Consider the following 22,059-nt stretch of genomic DNA (forward strand, 5'->3'; position numbering starts at 1 on the left):
TTCATACTTGCAGACCTCCTTTAAAATAATATTCCCCTCTGCTATCCATCTCTGCTGCCTGGTCTGCCTGTGCAAACTAGGCAAATAGGGTGCAGTTGGCCAATATACCACATGTTGCTCAATTCTAAACTGCATTGTCTATTGCTAATTGTCTCCCACTCTTTAGATTCATAGTGATGGAGTTCTGCACCCACCTTCAAATGAAATGATTTTAAATGAATGAAATTATGAGATCCTGAATGAAAGAAGCCCTCCGAGCACCTTATTATAATAGATGCTCTCTTTTGCTCTTGCTTAAGTGTATCAGCTATATGAAGTGTCAGGCTTAATCCCCCACATATTCTTAAGTAGATACTCCAAGAAATTAAAAAGGTCATTAAACTAGTAGTGTATATCTAGTTTTAGGGCTTGTTGTGCAGCTTTAGGTTCATTGTAGAATTGTAAATTGGGTCAGACAAATGTGTGGTTTGTAACATACACCTTTCTGTGAGAAATTTAGATTGAAATCAGGATGGAGAACTACATGCCAAGATACGAAGCCTATGTTTGCTAGAGAAGTAGATTTTGTCATCAAAATGCGTGTGGAGTAGGCAGTGTAGCAGTGTGTAGTGTCTGGTCCACGCATTGCCGACCCTCTCCTCTCTGTGGCAAGACTTTTTCAGTGTGGGAGGGTTTAACTCTCTTTTCCTTTCATTCAAGGCACATATTCTTTTTTCTTTGGGAAATAGCATAGGACTTACAATGTGAAATGCTCCTTTTGTGTTTGTCATAAAAATTAATGAGACTGGAAAAACTGTTTGCGAACCTCAAAGAGAATCCTAGTGGAAGAACTTTGTAGATAGAGAAATACTATTCATTTTAATTGGCAAATAAACCAGGAGAGCACTAGAGAGCAGGTATTTCTGTGCAGGCTTAGGCTGGTGTTTTCTGCAGCACATCCAGGGGAAATCAGATTAGTTGATCGCTGTCTGTATCTTCAGTTTTTCTTGGTCTGAGTTTGTTGGGGGATGAGGGAAATGGGGTGATTCATACTTGAGCAAGGCAAACCCAAGAGCTGCCAGTTTGCATTATGTCAATGTATGTAACAAAATATTTAGATAGAATTTCCATTAAAAGTTCAAAAGCAGGGGGCTCGTGCTGACCCCAGCTTTTAGAACCTCTGGTGGGAAACCTGAGTGAAATTTAACTCCGCACGACGTGTTTTCGTTGGCCAACTCCATGTTTTATTATCTCATGCAATGAGATCTTTTTTGGTTTGTCAATTTTCTACCGAGGACAAAAAGTTCATGTATGTAACAGCGCACATATTGAATTAAAGTGCGATTAAAGGCATGATGTAATGACCCCCTCTCCTTTCCTTTGGTCAATATTTGCCTGCAGGGTCAATACATTACAATATTGACTTCAAAGTGTTCAATATTTTTTTACCTTCTGAGTGTGTTGGCTTCAAGACTGTGTAATATTAGACTTGTCGGTTGAATTGTTAGTCTAAGACTTACTGTTTAAGTAGTTTCAGGCTTGGATGCCTAATCCACGTAGAGCAGCTTTCAGGGCATCTGATAATATCACAACACAGCTGTAGGCAGCTTTCTGAGGTGAACCATTTAATCTGCAGCCTTTTCTCCCAGCTTTCTGAGTGGTGGAATTTGTCCCTTGGTGTGCAGTGGGATTACTGCCCTCTCCTCCTGCTGCCATGATATTTACTCTCTGCAGGACTTTCCAGCAACTATAGGTTATGTGGAAAAACCTAAACCCCAGTGCTCCCATCTTCCATGTGATTTTCTGCTGCCTTTACATCTCCGCTCTATCAAGGGTACGAAAGCAGCAAGAAAATACTTTAGAGAGTGCTTTGTGTATGTGAACACAGCTTAATAAAACTGACTGGAGGAGCTGTTGCAGGTTGTCCAGGAAAGTGGTAGAATCACTGTCCTTGGAGGTGCTCAAGAACCTTGGAGGTGTGGCACTGAGGTACGTGGTCACTGGGTCCAGTGGGGATGGGTTGGGGTTGGACTTGGTGATCTTAGAGGTCGTTTCCAAGCGTAATGACTCTATGATTCACCTCTTCCCATTCCTGCTCTGTTGAAATCCAGCACTGTTACCCATTGGGTGCACACCAAGGCAGATACACTGCGTAGTGACATCGGCTATTAACAATTTGTCCTTCAAAAATGTGACACTTGAGAGAAAGGCTTTGATAATATCCTTCGCAAGGTGTATAAACAAACAGGATTAGAACCAGGATGGTATCTTATTATGCTGTCTTTTTGGAAAAAAATAGAAGAAAGAAAAAATATTTATAGATACCACAAAGTTAGTGAATTCCTCTAAAGAACTGAATGTTATAATTAGGAACCCGCCACACTCAGAACTGTTCTACAAATAAGCACCTCAAATCTAGTCTCATTCTTCCAGAGAAAACAAAGGTCAATGGGCTCCTTTGAGGATTAGCAGACCAGAATTTTTTGGACTGAAGTACTAATTACTTCCAAGGCTGAGGATGATCGCTACTTCCAAATTCAAATTATTGCTGAAACCTCACAATAAACTCAGTAATGCTCCTCTCTAGCCTAACTTTTGAATTAAGATACTTTTAGAGTAGACTGTAGTTGCAGGACAAAGAGCCTAATCTGAGGATAAAGCAGGATAACAGGGAGAATATTCTTGTGGAAGGCTGCGTTTCTGCATAGCCTGATACTAAATTATTTAAGACTTCTGTGGACATCAGCAGCAATTTGCACTTGACCCAGAGAGAATTGGAAGCAAGTACAGCTCTGAGATCCCAAGGCAGGCTCAAAACTTGTGTCCTGTACCGCCTGTGGGGTTGCAAGGTGGGGTCCCACATCCCATATCTGGCAGCAGAGCTCACTATTATAAGGTCTTGGCTGTGAATACTTAGCCACATGGTTTTTAAAGGCTTGCACGCATCCACCACTGCCTGAGCACTCACACATGGATGTGGGATGAGGTAAGCTGTGGTCACAGTGGTGGTGAATTTGGTAGTTCTGAGAAACCATAGTTTTCATCTCAGATGGGAAGAGATGGATGGAAATACCATTTTTGTGAGCTATAGGCATAGCATATGGGGGAGAAGAGGAGTCAGAGTATTTACATAGAACAATACAGAGAGATCAAAATGCAAAAGCATTCAGACTTGTCAGAATGATAAACAGATTTGTGAAAATCACATTGTCATTTTCTTTTCCTTTTCTTTACTGTCTCCCTGGTGGTACAGCTGGTACAGGACTCACACATCACAAGAAATGTCTCCCAGAAGTGATCCAGCAGAAAATGCTGTGATCACAAAACTGTTTGTTTTTATTTTTTAATAATTTTCTTTTTCCTCGGAAAAGTAACTTCTGGATTGAATTATTCCCTATTCCCCAGTTCCCTCAATGCCTGAATTTGTACCTGCAGCCTACTGACTTCCTTGTACGATTTCAGGGAACTTTGAAGTGGGTGTTCACATTGCGGATGTGAGCTACTTTGTACTGGAAGAAACAGCACTGGATAGAGTGGCGAGCGAGAGGGCAACGAGTGTCTATTTAGTGCAAAAGGTAGGAACAACTTTTCTTCTTTTCTTCTGAGCACTGTTTTTTCCTTTTACCTTTGCAAGTTTGTTTTCAGATGTCATCAATCAAAATCTGGTTACTATTGCAAGAAAACTACAAAAATTGATGAACTGGTGTAGTCAAACACAAGACTTAATGCTATGCACTGGCTCAGAGCTCATGAAAACAGCAGTGCGTGAAGCAGCAATCCGTGGGTAGAAACTCAGGTATGCCAGAGCTTGGTAGCTTAGGAGCAGCTTAACTGGGAGGGCTGTGCTGACCTGGAGCTAGTTCAGGTCCCATAGCTTTAAAGCTATGTTTATATCATCACAAGCTGGAGATAACCTTGACACGGCCCTACTTGGTTTCTCTGCATTGCTGTTGCAGGCTCAAAATTTGCAGATCATAGGATAATAGTATTATTAAGGTTGGGAAAGGGCCAAGGTCACCAAGTCCAACCCCAGCTGACCCCCACCATGCCCACTGACCACATCCCTCAGTGCCACATCTCCACGGCTCTTGAACGTTTCCAGGGATGATGACTTCACCTCCTCCCTGGGCAGCCTGTGCAGATGTACAACCACTATTTCTGAGAAGAAGTGTTTCCTAACATCCAACCTGAATAGCAATAGTAATGGAGATAGTGGTAGTGATAGAGAGTTTTGTCATCTCACTTCTTGAGGAACCACAGTATTTCAGTTTTCTTTCATCTTGGTATCCCACATATGGAGGAGCAATGCTTTCTCACCATGTACTGAAAAGATTTTTTTTTAATTGTAGAGATTTTAGTACAACAGAAGCAAATATTAAACTCAGTTTTGAAGTTGACTTGTAAACCATAAAAAAGTTCAAGTTTGAGCATAATATTAGAGCAGAGGAAACATCCGTGTTTCATCCATGGATGATTATTTTTGTCTCATTTTTAGGTGAATGTGCAGAAACCCTTTCTAGCTCATGAACTATTGCAGGTACTGTGTATGAATTGAAGCCAGGAAGCTTGGCTCTTGGCTTCAGGTAGTGGAAGAACTTACAGTACAACCCTTCCTAGATGTTGGGGCATCTTTGTTGATATAAACAAGCACATCCTAATTGCTGGGTTGTGTGGAGCAGCCATGAGAGCAGCGCAGAAGTGTCTGAGCTGGATTGGTCATAGTTGAGACCAAGGAGTGACCTCACTGAATGATCACCTTGCCAGAGATTGACTTCTCCAGGAGTGGGGAGCAGTGTGTATCTCACAGAAACAGCAGTTCTTGCACCATAGTCTTCCCAGCCCTACAGTCTCTCTGTCAATAAGCCTTTGGCTCTGTGATGCTCTGCTTCCACCTCTGGTAGGGGTGATTCCATAGCTGTCGCTCAGCATGTCACTCGTGCTTGAAGGCATGTAGTTTTTTGGAAAGAAGGATTTTTTTTTAATAAACATTTTTAATGAAAATGTAGCTAAATTCAAAAGTTAATTGTTCCTTCTAAGTGCTTTTTTTCCCCAAGCACCAGCCATGTGTGATGCCTACAATAAGTTATATGTTACCTTCTCACATCCATTATCTCCAATTGCTCTTCACCTACCTTGGCCTCTCAGCCAGGGATAGTGTTTTGCCCCCTCTACTGCCTTGCAGAGAATGCATATTAAGAGTACAAACCAGGTTAGATTGTTAAAGAACAACGTTGGTCACTATTTTAATTGCAGTAGATGAAAAGGAGCAAGAGGATGGGCAAAGGAAAGCAGCCAGCAGTCTGAAAACAAGATGGTAGTGTGACTCTTGTAGAAAATATGCTTTCCTTTGATGGAATTGTTTCCTAAGACAGCTGTGATTCTGCTAGAGGTTAGCACCATGCTAATCCTCCCAAAGAAGTTAAGTAAGCCACATATTTAATTTTCCTGAGACATGTATCCAGAAGGGGAGTTATTGTGTAATTGCTAGCGGTCTATTTAATAAAAGTCAAAAGTTTTTGAAATAAGAGTGTATCAAATTTTAAGAAGCGAGAAAACCTAAACAGTTTCCTCTTTTCTGGCACATCCCTTAGTGTTATTTTAGGTGTGAAGCAGCTCGAATGAGAGGTCAGCCATAAATCTGTGTAATATTTTATTGGTACTATTTTATACTCGAGATCAAAGATGTGATCTGTAAGTCTATCTCCGTGCTGAGTCCCAGGGCTTCGAGTCATTCACTTCTGACACCAGCAGGTTGTCGGGGTGTTGATATTTTGATAATCTCAGGCTGAGTAACAAAGAGTTGCTCAAAATCTGAATTCATGGAAGTGTTGATATAACTCTTAAGCAGAAATCTTGGCTCATAAACAAATTGCCTATTTCCTCTGAGTGTCTGTTAGTGTGTAAGCAATAGACTTGCTGAGCCCGCCCCATTGTTAGACCTTGGCACCCTCCTCCTGGTGCTGGGGTGGGCGCTCCTGGTTGATGCAGTCCCTCCCCATAGGATCCATGGGAGAGATGAGGTCACCCCAGGAGTCAACAGTGGTTGTACCAACCAGCAGGGCAGTTGCAGAATGGGATTATTTGAGACGAGCAAAACTGTCTGTGTGGCTTTTGAAAATGAGGAGTTTGTTCTCTTTTCCCTGCTGGCCTGATTGATTTTTTCCTCCTCTGTTCCTTGCAAAACTGCTCCACAAGTCCAGTGAGCAGAGCCGCGCTGGCTACTGGGCTCTGCACTTGGCCAGTGAGTGTCGTGGCTGCAGCAGATGGTTCTGATTTCAGAGGCAATGTGAAGTTTTATCACCCCAGTACGTATGCTCCCAAGGAACAAATCTAAGGCTGGAAATTCGCACTTGGAGGCTGGAAATGCTTTGCTAGCCTAAGAGGCAAAGCAAAAACAAACAAACAAAAAAACAGCCCAAAGGGCTCTTGCAAGAAGGAGGTTGGATAGATGTTTCTGTGCCTGAAATGACTCCTCCATCTGAGGTCTAACTGTTAAGTACATTGCAGGCCACGGTAAGAAGGCCATGTGTTTTATAAGCCCAGGGTGACGGTGCTGTAGGAAACCCCTGCAGTGCCTTGTCCAACTTTGGCTGTTCCCCTGCCTGGCTGTTCGAGGGGCTGGCAGGGCTGGAGCTCTGCTGCTCCGGCCAGGTACAGCAGCAGTGGGCCTAAGGAGATTTCACACAGAGAGAAATGTGGTCTGATTTGAAATGCAGACTTGCAACTGTGAGCCTGGTGGATATCAGCCTTTTGCTGGAAGAAGTGCCCATTTCGTATCCCTTGGGTCCTGCTAGGCTGGTGGGAAGAGATGATGTCTTTTATTGGTCTGAGTGAGAGATGGGATTGGAAACCAGACAGCACAAGCCTTTCTACAGCCCTTGATTCTAGGATATGTTCACTAAAAAGGATTTCCGAGGGCTGCCCTTTTTTCCCTAGTTTTTTCCCTAGCCCTTCTGGACTGCTCTAACTGCACTTCTAGGTCAAGCTACTTTTACACACCCCCTGCTCCCAGCTTTTTTGAGGTGATGCCATGCAACCCTGCTATTTTGTAAAACTTCCATGGGCATTACAGGCATGCTTAAAGAAATCTCCTCTCATCCTGCGTCTCTTTCAGAAAGAGATGAAAATAATCCTATTGCAATGGTTCCTTCGGGGCAGCCCCTGGGATAACATCTCACTCTCTGAATCTGACACAATTGTGATGTCTTTGTACATTAAATGCTGGGCTTGCAACTACTAAGAATCCTTTTTGACTGTGACTGAGTCACACTGAGGATCAGGCCAGAAGAGGAAATTCTTGCTGTCTTTGGCGACTTCTTGCCTGGGTTAAGTTGCTTTGCCTGAAGTTTCTTCCCTGCAAAACAAGGGTGACATGGGTTGGAGCTTCTCCTTTTAACAGTAGGTTTGTTATAGCTAATTTCTCAGTGAGCACTTAGCACTGTAATTATGATCTGAGTTAAAGCTTTGCTTGTGTTTCACATCATTGAAAGCCCTTCCGTAGAATTATAGCCTCTTGAATTGGATATTAATCCTGCTCAAGTACACTTAAAACACGCATCCTGTTGTTTCGCTCGGGCTGTTCTTTGTGGATGGGCTTTCATGTTTCATGTCTGCGTTTTGCTAGCAGACTGTTATTGCCTCAGGAGAAGTGAAGGGAGAGGATGTGCAAAGGCATGAAGATATTCAGTAAGTACAGAACATCATCTCTGGGAGCCAAAAAATTAATCATAAGGCAAATGGGGAGAGATGGAGGCAGATGCTTGTAACAGCATCCTTAATTTGGATGGGAAAGGGTTGGGAGCTTTTATTAAATTGCCAGCACGTTGTTCACTGTGACCTGAGCTTCGGGGTCTCATGGAGGTCATGGGCAATCCTAGACAGGCAGGGATTTCCGATAGTCTAGAAAGCTACTTTCTCTCCTTTCTGCTACGGGCTGGCATCGCTTGGGCTACATTTCTAACCCTGTGGCGTGGGCCCTTCCAGGCAGCATGGCAGCCCTCACGTACCAAATCTGTCAGTTATGAATGTATGAGTATTGTTAATGTGCTTTGCACAACTGGAATAACAGAGCTGACTGCCTTTGTGTTGCGGGAAACAGCTTATCATAATGTGTGCCCTGTGACCTCCCAGCTGAACCGGCGCTGCTGATTCATGTTGAAAGGGACTCCTTGATAGTTGGAGACTGTACAGTTAACCTCTTGGCATTAATATACTGTGCAATTAGAATGGATTTATGGCCATCACCCGGTGCCAAACCACAAATGTGATTAAATATTTTAGGAGTCTTTCCTTCAAAGCAAAAGGTAAATATCAACTGTGTGCACTTAAGGAGAAAATGGGCGTCTGAGACTTTTTTTTCTTCTTCTGTGTTGAAGAGCAGTTGTTTCCTTCACACCCAGATGTAAAGTGTTGTCTGTGAAATCATGAGATCCGTGTGACAGAGTTTGGAAGAGCTGGGGTTGCTGCTGTTCCTGTGCTGTGTGGCGCACAGTAGAGCAGTCAAAAGTAAGGTGAATTAAATAGCTGAAATATCTTTGTGGCAAACTTGTGTAGAGCATTTCTTTCTGTGCTTTTCTGGAAAGTACCAGCCCACCTTACCACCCAGAGTAGAACCAAGAAGCAGGTACTTCTTCTTTGAGGGCACTTACTGCTTCCTTTTAAAGGTTAATAATGAGAAATGAGAATGTTGAGCTGTAATAATTAGGTTTGCTTCATTAAACTGCTTCTAAATTTTAGGTTTACTTCTGGCTTCACCGGGGAAATAACTCAGGGAAGGCAGAAAGACTTGGAGCTCCTCAGCTTTGCTATAGTGTGAATATGTGATGAGGCACTGGCACAGGCTGCCCATGGAGGTGAAGGAGTCACCATCCCTGGGGCTGTTCAGGAAATGTGGAGATGTGGCACTGAGGGACGTGGTTACGGGCATGGTGGGGATGGGCTGGGGTTGGAGTTGACCATCTTAGAGGTCTTTTCCAACCTTAATGATTCCATGATTATACTTTCTGCACTTTTGCTTTGCTGCTGCAGTCGTGTGAGTAATACGTAGTTTGGAAATTCAGTGATCAACAGCTGCGATATTGATTGGTTGTAAGGAATTAGAGTGCAAGCAAAAACATCTCTGCCAGGAATTTCTGTTGGCTGACATTTTGTTCAAGCAGAGCTTAACACAGGAAAATAGTAATTGTTCTCCTTCTGTTTGCAAACACCGTGTTCAGTAGTCACAGAACAGGTGCTTTTGTTTATCTCACCAACATCTATGCATTCCTGTCTGTGCTGCAAAGCACAGCTCAATCCTTATTAGAGCCGTGCACGCTCCTGTGATGCGTGGGAACAATTTCATTTACGCTTTGCAGAAAGCAGCCTCAGACTTGCTTTACTTGCCTGGTGCAGTCATTAGTGGCAAAGCAAAAGGTGCAGTTCCCAAATCCAAGCTCTTCAGGTTGTTACTGACACCACGATGCTTCTTCAGCACTGAGTTTCCTCTTCTCTTCCAGGTGATCCCAATGCTTCCCAAGCTGCTCTGTGAGGAGCTGTGCAGTCTCAATCCCATGCGAGACCGGCTGACGTTCTCTGTGATGTGGAAGGTGACTCCAAGAGGCAAGGTAAGTCAAGCAGCAAAGCAGGCATCCTGCTCATCAGTCCTGCCTCAGTGGCCAGAACCTAACCTTGCAAACAGAGTGGTAAAAATGCCACCCCATAACTGCCAGCTGGATAGCAAGGGACTTATTGGAGAACAGTAACAGAGGATGTAGGACTGTCCCTATATCTTGTCTTACTGATGACTGCAAAAATCTCACAACGTGGTAGGAAAAGGAAGAGCATAGAAATGGAGGATTTCCAGCTCCATGCCAGGTCACTCATACATTTAATATCATATTTCCAGCAGTCAGGCACAGCTAGTAGTCTGGGACAAGATGTTTCTCCCTGAATCCAACCCCGCATTGTGCTTGCAGGCAGTTGTGCTCTGCGGTGAGTAAGGATCCCTCTGTGGTCTCCCTGGTAAACAGAGTCTTTCATTCCTCATCTGTGCTGCAAATTACACTGATACATGTAGAGTGTGATAGCTCTTCAGCAAAGGCATACTCCATCTCTACATGCTGTATTGTTCCTGGAGATCAGCTTTGCAGCAAGCTGCCTTCAACTCTCTTGATTTCTCTCCCTCTCCTACAATATTAGTAACAGACTGGCAATCTCCTCTGTGGTGATCATTGGGTCCATGCTGCCCTAATGGATACTGAATCTTCTTTTATGCTTTATGGTTTCAGTCCTGTATCTGTGTCTCTCCAGCTCTGGCACTGAAGTGGATTTTATTTGTTCACCATGAAAAAGATTCCGCTTCCTGTAGTGGCAGCATGATTACTCCTGGGACCTTCTAATTGTTGCTACTTGGTGGGGCTTTTATTGACTCTGAGTGCTCTTTGGACAGCTAATAGTCAAGTCTTAATTAAAATAAGCTTTTAATTAAATTCTGTCTTTTATTCCCTGCAATGTACCCACTATTTGCTTTTCAAACAGCATTTGTACTGACCCTGTATGGCCAGTAAGGAGGTAGAAGGATCGCAGCACCAAGCTTTGCCTATGGAGGTGACTGATCCCAGCAGAAGCAGTGCTCTGGGACAAGACCTGGGGAAGCAGACTGCATGCAGGTGTCTGAGCAGCCAGGTTTCTCCTTGGAGGCTTTGCAGGGATGGCAGCCTTGGCTGAAGTCAGTTGATGCGAAGAGGAGCTTGTCTCTGAGGTGGGACAGAATAGATCTCCTGCGTTTCCCCTCTGAGCTCCCACTGTCAGTGCTCCAAAGCAAGTACGTCCAGAGCCTGTGCATCTCCCAGGGAAAAGACAGCAGGTTCCTCTCCTGAATGCAGCTGTTGGTAGAATTTTTGTTTATTGTTTCTTATAGAAAAGTAATGCCAGGCTCAGCTTTTGCATTCTGGAGTTGTCATCAGGAGTGTAACCAGGAGTGTAACAAAATTTTGCCTGAGCAGTACTCCATGTAGCTCCGTGGACTCCAGTGGGACAGTGTGGCGTGATGTGTCTGGGATGACTTTCCAAGGGCAAAGGCATTAGCTGTATTGCTGAGCCTGTGCTGTTGTTCAGATGAGAGCTGGGCGTTTTTAGGAACAGCGTGGCACGTTCCTGTTTGGAACCTGTGTGCAGTCAACAGAAAGATATTACATCTTTCTTTACATATTATATTACAAACAAACGATGGAACTCTTTTTGTTACTGTCTGCTGATGTTTTGAAGCACAATCTGAATGTAGCCTGAGATCTGACATTCTTGTTCTGTTCCTGGGGCTCAATATGCTGCATCTCTCATCTTACAAGGAAGTGAGTGGAGCTCTGAAATATTTGGCCTCGTCTAAGCAAGCAGAAAAATAAGATTTTGTTGAAAGCTTCAAGTTCAGGCAGCAAAGTGGAAATCCGGTTCATTGCCTCCTGCTAGGAACAGAGCAAGTTCTTGGAAATCAATGACCAAAAGCACCATGTATCTTCAGACCTGGCTCGCACTGCTAGCCCAGGGACTGGAGGAAGTGCTCCTTCTCAGAGAGTTTGGCACACATGAACTGATAGTGGCATTTGGTGCAGAAGTTAATAGCTGGAAGTGCAGAAGTTAATAGCAGGAGATGGAGCAGCTGACAGGAAATAGGAGCAGCATCTGAAAGCGTTGGAACAGCAAGTTGAAAAGTGTTGCCTATTGCAATTGGAGGTTCTGTAGAAGTGCTCAGCTCAAGTGAAGGCTGCTCAGCCTTTCTCAGCAAGGAACCTTCTTGGTGCCTGACTACCATCCCTGCACTGTATGTCTGAAGTAACTGTTACCAGCTAAGTAATAATTTCAAAAGTCAGTCTCAAAGTGCAGATCAGCTTCTTCCATATCACAGCCCTTGGTTGTTTAATAGCAGGAGATTTTGGGTATCTGGCAGATGTCATCAGATGTTGCTGACCTTCCCGATATGGATCCCTCATCACTGCAAGAAGCCTAACCACACTGAATGGGATGCAACAGAGCATGGAGCAGGTGCTGCCAGGAATTTTGCAGCACCTTTCTGACCAGCTTGGTGCCTTTCTCTTCCTTTGTTTGTCCTTGTGTGTAGGTAGGGGTCACACACGCAATAACCATGAGCTGAGGATCTGAGCACTTCACATCATAGGGTATCACTTGCTGCATCCCGTCCATCAGGACACTTTCTTATTGAAAACGAGCTTAAATGTCCTGAGACTTTCAGAGATCTGAGCTGTACTGTACTTATGGTAGGGGGCATGGGGAGGGAGACAGCAGAGGTGTCTTGGGGATTCAGTCCTTTCTTTTTAAGAGAAAAAGCAGTGTCCTTGAAGAGTCTGTTTTACAGATGGCTGTGCTTCACACTGTCACTTGCAGGATTTACCTTATTCTCTTGTGCTGATGAAGTGGTAAGGTGGTACTTGTACCTAACACAGAATTACAATTCTCCACTCGTTGGCTGAGCGCTTGTGCTTTGAATGGTTGATCACAGACTGCATCCCTCTCCAGAGCCCTCCTCCTGCCAGTGCTCTTGACTTTTCTGAAGAGCATTCAGCCCTTTGTTCCTCTGCACCTTCTCACTGGTTAGATGAGCTTTTGAGTTCTTATATATCCCTTCTGCACTAAGGAATAATTCTGAATCGCTTCTTTCACACTGGTTTTCTCGTATGGAGCTTAAAATGGGAGCGACTTCTGCTTAAAATTTTGTAAGTGATTTTTCCATGATTTTCCTCTAGATTCTGAAATTATTTTGGGAGCTTAAGACACTTCCTGGCTTGAGTTTGGTCTCACACCATAAGCTTATTAGGAGAACTAAGGGATCAGTGACAGTCCATCTTTCCTCCAGACCCACCAAAATCCTATTCATGCACTTTCACAAGTGCCAGGCAGACGCTACAGTCCCTGTAGCTTTGTGTGAATGTGACCACACAGCAGTCCTTTAGGGCCAGCCCCTCGTTCCCAATCTTCAAGCAATCTTCTGTTTTCAGATAAGAGATCCTTCTTTGCATGTGCAGGTATCTCTGTCTGTTGCCACCCCTGCATTTATTGAGCTTTGAGTCTGCTAGCTGGTTTCTGGTGTAGTTCTTTATCAAAGAGGGAATCCAGATAGGGGGAGAAGACTGGGGCCATTTCCAGTGTGAGAGAAAGACTTTATCATGCCTATACACATTACTAGAGAATCTAAAGAGCCTTCTGATTGCTTCAGTATGAGAAGATCTTTACTCAGCAATGCAAATTAGTGGTGAGGTCTGTTGTCATTCTTTTCACTGTTGGTACAACCTCTCAAGCTTTTGTGCAGTGGAAGCCTTTAGATCTGCCTATACTTTCCTGTGTTTCAGATCCTTGACGAATGGTTTGGGCGGACAGTCATCTGCTCCTGTGCAAAGCTGAGCTACGACCACGCACAGAGCATGATAGAAAACCCCACGAAGGTGTTCTCACCTGAAGAACTGCCCCCTATCTCCCCTCAGCACTCAGTAGCCGAGATCCAGCAAGCTGTGCTGAATCTGCATCGCATCGCCCAGCACCTCCGCAAGCAGCGCTTCATCGACGGTGCTCTGCGCCTCGACCAGGTGGGATTTGCTGTTGTATTCCTTTAGAATTTCCTGATAGAATAACAACTCCAAGGGAAAGGTGGGCTGGAACAGGAAGGTGAGGAGGTGTGCTAATGGCGTCTGAAAAATGGTATCAAAATGGTGTCAAAATATAAAAACGTGCACCAAAAGCACCAGGTAGGATGAAAGGAAACAAATAAAAGGCTGTGTTTTGAGGAGTGGTCCATCTTCCAGTATTACTCAGGATCCTGAAACTATAGCAAACTTGGTAAGTAACTGGTGCAGCAAAACCAATCACAGCAGTGTCGTTTGGATATCCTTAGTGCACATCACACTGTGAACAGTTATCCTCCACATTTATTGTGGTGCTTGCAGTACTTGTGTTTTCCACTCTTTCATAGCAGTTCTCTGAGAGGGAAAATGACTAGAATGTTATCTAAGCTAATGTTTATAAGTGAGTGTGGTTCAGAGGGAAGAAATGTGAGTGAGGAGGTTTTGTGTCTGGGACAATTTAAGTAGTCTCGTATTGGTTGTAAAATAGAAATGACACACACAACAAGTAGATCCAGTTATTTTAGATTACTACAGCAAAAATACTCTGCATTTGAGGTTCTGCTGCTCTGAGGTGGCTGCGGACAGGTTTTGTGGATAGGAGATTCCTGTAATTCATAGAACCCAGTGGCCTTCCCGACCAGGAAACAAAGTCATCTCTTGATATAAGGAAGCTCTATTGTTTCATATTGCAAAAGGAGCACGAGTCAACATAATTGTATTGCTGAGAAAGAAGCTAGCATACCGAGACGTATAAACAGGACTATTGTATGTAAGAGGTATGTTGCAATTCTTCCATTTTATTCAGGGCTGTAGTATTGTCTCCAGTTGTGAGAAAGCATGGTCTGATTGTAGGGAGGGAGAGCAGCCAGTGTCTGTAATCGGTGAACTTCCTTGGCAGAGCATATGGCTTAATCTGGTGGAGCTGCTGTCAAGAGGAGGCAATGCAGTGTCACCATTCCAGGACAGACAAGATGAGACATCTGTGTTTTGAATTTCAGAGGTGGGGGTTATACTTTAAGATCAATCTTTTGGTGTAAGAGTTGTGGTGGCCAGGGCTGTTTTGCCTGCATGCATTGAAGGTCCTTAAGGACTGGTTAGAAGCTCACAAATAAGCCTGGAGACAAGAGCTTTTGGTCAGGCTCCTCCTTTGCTTGAAAGAAGCAGTCTGTTCCTAAACTATTTTTGGAAATCAGACTCTCATTTTGAAATCATGCAGAGATTGTTTAAAACTTTTTAGGAACAGATAGGAATAAATATCATTGATATTTATCATGCAGTGGCTAATAAGCTGGGCTTTTGTTTCCAAGCAGGCTGAGTGCTGGAAAAATGCAGTTTGCATTACACAAGTCGTTACACAAGCTTAGTGTGCTGAACAGACACCCTATGTGCTTGACTTTAGTACCTGTTATCAAACTAACCTCAGGATATGTTTTAAAACACTTGTGACATTTTAAATGGGAGGATTTGGCCAGGGAAGCATCCTGTTCCAGTGATACCCCGTAACAGATTGGCGGTGTTTTGTTTTGCTCTGTGCTGTTGTGGAGGAGCCATGAAAGAGGAAGTGTTGAAGCATCACTTGTGAGATTTGGGTTAAAAGCCACTTCTAAAGGGGCTCATTCCCAGTCAGCCTGCTTCCTAGGTGGTGTGATGAACTGAATTATACTTCACAAGAGGCTTTTTACACTGTACAGAATCTGTCTCCCCTGGCAAGAATGTCAGGGTGAAAGTAATGGTCCTTGAGAAGGAGTGTATTCTAGTTCAAGGAATACTCTCACTGTACTTACTCTTTTCAAGTGCTGCCATGGTAGCTACATTTGATAAACTACGTCCTGCTCAACGCATGGGAAAAGCTGTTAATGTAAGGCCTGAATAAAAGCAGTATTTGAGGGGTGTGTATGTGGACACGTCCAGTGTATGGTGGTGGGACAAAGCAGTCTGTAACCAGGAGTAGAATGAGATTAGTCCGTCTCCCTTTGTTTCCCCACTTTGAGTTCCCATGGATGCTGCTCTGATCTGGGTCTGACTTCCAGCCTCAGGGGTGGGCCCAAATGGGAAACGCACCTTTCTAATCTCTGGACCTCTCACTGATTTCCTGTTGAGTAATGTAAATCCTGAACAATGGAAGACAAACTCCAGCAGGAAACTGGGGGCAATGAATTATCTGATTCCAAATAAATATGTGAGGAAAGGAAATGATCATCCCATAGTATTAAGGGAGGGGGTGGCTGGGCATGGGTGACTCCTGTGCTTTTTTTCTTTCCAAGGGATGTGAGCCCTCTTCCTATACATTGCGTTATGTTTGAGTTCTGCCTAGGGGTCACTCCCTACTGAACAGTGATGAGCTTTTTTCCTAACTCCCACCCTGCCATTTCTCAGTGTGACGTGCTCTTGTGCTTCCTGTTAGTATGAAGAAAATCATTAGGAGAAGAGTCTCCCTTCCTGCTTTGCCATTGGCCGTGGTGGCCTTGGGCTGGTGCTCTCCCTGCCTGCCTCAGTTTCCCCTTAGCGATGATATTTATTTCCCCTGTAGCATCCATATAATTTAGGATCAATTCCCCAAAACTGAGAACATCTCTCTTTTGAAGCAGTTCACGTTGGGTATTAGGAAAAGTTTCATCCCAGGCTGCCCAGGGAGATGGGGGAGTCACCATCCCTGGAGGAGTTCAAGGGCTGAGGAGTTGTGGCACTGAGGCACGTGGTCAGTGGGCACGATGGGGATGGGTTGACATTTGGACTTTGTGATCTTTGTGGTATTTTCCAACCTTAATGATTTCATGTTGTGATGAGGGGAAAGTTTCCTGTCTGAACATTGCTACTGCGTTTTTGTGACCTAATGTGAGAGCAGCATTTGCTTGCCCATAGCTCTCCTTCAGCAGTAATTTTAGATGCAGGAATCTCTGTAGCTCAACAGTTGAAGAATATTTTTTTGGATAATGTGGGAACAGCACATCTGAATCAGTCAGCAAACCTTGAGAAAAATTACAGATGCAGTCTTGAAAGCTAAGGATTTGTCAATGCAGTATCAATATAGGGTTGTGAAATTTTGAATTCCTGCTCCAATTTGGTCCTGGTCATGGCAACCTGCAGACCTGCCACTCTTTTTTTTTTCCCTTATTTCCTTTCAACAGTCTTTAAGAGGGGAGTCCACCTCCCTTGGACCTTCAGTCTGAGGACCTTCTGTGCAACCTGAGACACATATCTGATGCTCTATGGGATCGTGCTGTTCCCGTAGTCGTCTTCTGGGGCTTTTTTCCTAGCATATAGTTATATAGCATATATGCTGGCTTGCTAGCTCCAGAAGGCAGCTGAGCACTGATTTTTAAAGGTTTAAAGTCTTTGCATCTTCAGCAGCTAAGGAGCTTACAAAACTTTGTCCACGCAAGCAGAGATGAAGGTATTTCTTTTCTTTCTCCTTTGGAGCTGCAGCTTTGAGATGTAAAGGCAGGACTTGCTTTATGCTGTGGCTTTGAGCCAAAGTATTTGGGTATTTATGGCATCGTCTGCTCCTTGCCTCCCTCCTGCCCCAAAGCACAAAGTGCCACCCCTCTGCTGTCCTCTTGCAGCTCTCAGTGCACTCGTGCTATAAAAGTGGAGCAGGGATTTGACCTGGTTTAAAAACCAAAGTGAGCACTCCTCACAACTTTTCTTTTTTTCCTGGCCGCGTTACTTTCAAGCTGGATCACTTCCCCAAACCACAGCTTTTAGAAACACTAGCCAGAGAATCAGATAGAAACTTGCTGTTAAAAAAGAACCATCAAGTTTATAGAAAAGCTCCTTAGCTCAAGCCTGCCTAGAGGAGACCTGCTGATAAATGGTTCTCTTTTTGGCTTCGGCAGTTTATAAATGAATCACAAGGACAGATGCCCACAAAGAGACAGGTTCAAAGGGATTTCAGTGCGTATTTAAAATGAGAATGCCCCGAGATGCTGATCTGTCTCTATGACAACTGTTGAGCTGTGAGAGGTGGTTGTGCCGGTGATTCTGCCTTTGCCAATGCACTTAGACCTGTGTGCTCAAAATGTTGGCTTTGACCAAAGTTCATTGTGTGAAGAACCCAAAGCACATTTGCATTGCACATTATTTTGTTGGTGGCTTTCAGTTGTTTGATAGAATAGCTCTTCTCCTTGTTTTCTGCACAAAGGTGTTCAGCTTTGCAAGTGAATGTGAAAAAAGAAAGGAAGAAGGATAAAGATGGCAAATATGAGACTGTTATGCAAATGCAAGGACTGAATTGGTAGTGAAGTGGTCTGGCTTCTGCTTGTTCTGGGCTCTGTGCTGGGTCAGTGTCACCTCATCTGAGCAAGCATTGCTTTTCCCTATGGGTTTCTTATTGTTTTGAGTAACAGTAAAAATTGTGGTGGTGTACCTCTGCACCATGCTGGAGACCTTGCTAGTGTTCTATGCAGTGGCTGCTGGGGATAAGGAAATAAGTGATCTTGAAGAATTGTTTAATTAGAATTGGTGCGACTCCCAACATAGAAGTGTTGCTGCTGTAGGAAATGTGTGACCCCAGTACAGGAATGTGTGCTAGCAGCATGCCAGCACCAAGGCTCCTAGTTGTATTCTGTACTGCATCGACTCACCACATCTGTATAGCTTTTGAACCTCTCAGAATAGATTCTGCTTGATTCAAACAGTTCTGAGAAGCCAAACACATAGGAGGTGAGGAGGAGGCACATTGTATGTGCAGGATGTGATCTTGTATGTTGGGAAATTGGGATTTTGTGGCTGCTGGGATGGGACAGAAACAGATTTTTAAAGAGTTAACTGCTGCTAAATGCTGTTAGCTTGGAAGTCTCAAAAGTCAGGGATTGATTACCATCACCACTGAACTATTCCAGTATGAGTAGTAGCTAGAAATAATCATTAGACATTTTGTTACATTTTCTGCTTTGTGTTTGTAAGGTAAGCATTCAGATCATGTAGTCTTTTTGCTGCGTGGAGGTAGTAAATGTTTCTATGAGGAGAGCCAGTTAAGCAGCCATTGTGCGCTGAATGCAGAATGTCTGTATAAGAACAGGAGGTGCTTTGGCTTGAGACTGTGCTTGGTTCTGGTGGGAACATTGGACAGTGGGTACCAAATTCATCTCGTGTTCGGTTTCCCCAGGATAGGCTGAGGTGTGTACACAGCCACATGGGTTGGCTTGGGAGAAAAAGCAAAAGGCTCATTTATAAAATCTCAGGAATTGCCATGATGCCTCCTAAAGATGCTGCTACAGCAATGGTGTGTGAGGCAGGATGGGCTGCACGTACAGTGCTGTGAGATAAATGGAAATGCAGACTGACAAGGGGCTTTCACTATTCACTTCCTATCACAATTCTGCCATTGTCTAATGCTTTTCTTTGATGTCTGGTTAAAGAGACGTTGCTGATACCCAGAATGGGGACAGCAGGTGCTGTGCGATCATTATGGACAGTTGCTTATACTGTGTGATACATTAGGCAGCTGGGGGGATGTTGGATGTATTTGGAGATTAATTTCCTTTGGGGATTTTGATAGTCTTTTGCATAGCCCCAGTTAATACATCAGAATGAGCATCGAAGGCCATAGCTGTCTTCTGGGAGCTGCTGCTCTTCCCTGCAGGAGTAATCAAAATGCATTTGCAAAGGTGAGTTAGTGAAGTAGGAAGGATTTTCAAAATGCCTTTCCTACGATACCACAGGGAAAGTGGTCCTTTGCAGGCCAGTAGGAAATGCCATCGCTGTCAGGAGCAGCCAGCAGCTCAGGTCAGGCAGTTTGCACACACACTGGAGGCACTGTGAGGTCATGTTATGGAGCTGGGTCTGTGTGGGCTGAGCAGCTTTCTGTGTGTGTGGAGAAGACTGCATTGCCAGTAGGCATTACAATATTTTGTTGAAGTTGGGATTTTGAGTAGAAAGCCTTCAGAATCTAATCACGGAGGGTCTTTTACCCCGGGATTTTAACCAAATGCACCCGGGAGTGTGAGTAGGATTGATGTCCTCACACTTGTCCTGCCGTTCTCTGATCCTTCTTCTGGAGCTGAGCAGCTGTGTCACAGCAAGAGCAGGTGGTGAAGTGGCCAAGTTGGCTCCAGCAGGAGCAGGGAGCGGGACACTGGAGTGTAGGACTGGGCTGTAGAGCGTTGTGCTGGGAGCCACTGCAGCCGGATGTCCGGGCAAACACATCCAGGAAAGAGCTCCCCACACAGCGGTGCTCCAGCACTGATTCACCACCTGTGGAGCTAGAGCGTGTTACAACTTTTTCTATTCTTGTTGGAGTATTCCAGCTGCTGACTGACGAATTCGCATTCTCTGGTCATATGCAAGTGGTTTTTTGTAATCAAATAAACACATCTTGACCTCCTAGCTGTATTAAATCTATCACGTACCAGAAGCTCCTGCAAAGTTTGCACATGGAGACACCACTTGTGTTCCTGGACTGTCCAGTCACAGGTGGGTCAGCAGCCTGGGGTGAGCCGCTCTTGGGGACTTCAGACAGCACTGAGTGTCTGTGGATGAGGGAGAGGGCATCTGTTGTAGGTGCTGCCTTGGTGTGAAGGGATATGGCTCAGACATGAAGCTGTTAGCTAGGGGTGAGCAGAGGATTCGGTGCTTGATCTAGCTCTCAGTGCTATTTTTCAGGTTAGTGGGAAGAGAAGAGGCTTCTGCTGGCTGTACTTCAAGAGGTTCAGAACAGGCAGACTGGTTCTAAATGTTTGTGTAGTGCTGCATGTGGGCTGCAGAACAAAATTCTGATTTTGCATTTCTTGATGAGGAAGCTGTCCTTGCTCTCGGTGTGTCTTGCTTTCCAGTTGATTGTTGTTTTTTTTCTTGCCCAGAGATGAACAGACGTCATCAGAAAGTCCTCTGTTGCTTCAGATTGCATTTGTCACGTATTTGAACTTGACAAGGTTTTTTTTCAGGTATTAATTATTGCTGACTGCATGGCTAATCCATCATTCTGTTTAGATGGAGTCAGTGTGTGTTGAGTGATATAAGTTCAAATGTGATCAGTCTGCCGTAGGTGAAGATGTAGCAGCTCTTTGTCAGAGCCAGTTCTGTTCCACCTAGCAGTAAATGGAAGAAAGGCTAATTGTATAATGACAAAAGACAACGTTTGGAAGGAGTTGAAAGATTCAGACGTTGCAGTTCTGTGATTCCTCATTTCAGTTCCCAAGTGAGAGTGGGGGGGGGGAAGAATTCTTTGTTTCCATGACCACAGCTCACTTTATCAAGTGTCTGTGGGCATGATCATTTCTCCTGAGCTCTGGGACACTTTATCTTTTCTCATGTAACATACGAATGCTGAAATACAAAGAAGCTCAGAGAGCACCTGTGCTTTCCAGGGCCCTCTGAAATGAGACTACAAGAGTTTTAGGCAAAATCCCAGCAGCAGAGCTGAGAATGGAGCCCATTTTGCCTGATTTGAGGAAGCCAGTGCTGCTCAAGTCCATTTTTGGGTTTGTCTTTAAACTTTCCAACTCCAAGCCCATGTCTCCTGGAATGATATGCCCTGCTAAAGTTTGCAGTGATTCATTGGGAGTGCATTTTGTTGAGCAACCCATTGCTTTTGTTTTGAAAGCAAGTGACTGAGAATCTGTCTTTAGTAATCTAGATCATTTATCTTCCACTTCTCTGCATCTTCCCGTGGTAATAAGGAAGTTCTTCTAGCATATGAGTGCAATTCAGAGTGTAGTTTTCCCCTGAATATGTAATTGTGTAAAATGGGACAGTGAAACATAACTTCCTAGTTAAGATTGTTTGTCTACTTTGCACTTTGTTTTTGAGATTTATCAGTACTTCATATTTTGTAAAGACCTCTTTCCTGCATGCACTCCTTTGTGTGGTGCTTTGCTGGGTTGTAAAAGAGGCAGCATGATGCCGTGGTGCTGCCTGTTCCCATCTCCAGACACAGCTATTGATTCCTCCCCAGATATACATATTCATAAGTTGCATTGTCAACATCTGAAAACTTGATGGTAGTATTAAACTATGTCCTCTGAAGGTATTTTCTGGTTTGGATCTGGGATGGTAGCAGATTTATTGCCAATTTTGTGCCAATTTATTACCAGCAGAATCAGTTGCAGTCCATTGCAGGTCTGTGATGGGTTTCTGTTAAATTGATGGTCACTTGAAAATGAAGCGGTGGCGAGGAAGTAGTCTCAGGGGTTTGCTAGGCTAGAGTGGTTTGAGAGACTTCAGACATCTGGAAGAAAGCAACCATGCAAAATCACCATGAAAGGTTTTTGTGGGTGACTCCTTTAACTAGAATTGAAAAACTTGTTCCTGTCTCAGAAGTACAGACTTACCAAGCAGTCACGTTTGTTTGTTTGTTTTAAAAGCCAGCCTAGCCTGAGTGAAACAAATTGTGATTTGTGCCTTCCTTGACAATTGAAATAAACTATTTGCATCATGGGATTTGATCCCTCTGATCTGGCTTTTCTTGAGGACTGCAGAGCTGCAGCTTATTGGGTGTCCTGTGGCAATGCTGGGATCAGCCCTCTGACAGAGA

General features: G+C 44.1%; 1 protein-coding gene across 4 annotated transcripts in view; it reads left to right on the top strand.

Moving 5' to 3' along the window:
- Positions 1 to 22,059, top strand: part of DIS3L2 (DIS3 like 3'-5' exoribonuclease 2) — a 165,779-nt gene that overhangs the window by 99,775 nt on the left and 43,945 nt on the right. For all 4 annotated transcript variants that reach the window (XM_052686880.1, XM_052686879.1, XM_052686882.1 and 1 more), the window contains exons 12-14: positions 3,442 to 3,554; positions 9,474 to 9,581; positions 13,317 to 13,550. In XM_052686880.1, coding sequence (XP_052542840.1) covers positions 3,442 to 3,554; positions 9,474 to 9,581; positions 13,317 to 13,550 — 455 coding nt within the window. The remainder of the gene's footprint in view (positions 1 to 3,441; positions 3,555 to 9,473; positions 9,582 to 13,316; positions 13,551 to 22,059) is intronic.

The sequence above is a fragment of the Tympanuchus pallidicinctus genome, unplaced genomic scaffold (genome assembly GCF_026119805.1).
Source record: "Tympanuchus pallidicinctus isolate F22 unplaced genomic scaffold, pur_lepc_1.0 scaffold22, whole genome shotgun sequence".
NCBI classification, from domain to species: domain Eukaryota; kingdom Metazoa; phylum Chordata; class Aves; order Galliformes; family Phasianidae; genus Tympanuchus; species Tympanuchus pallidicinctus.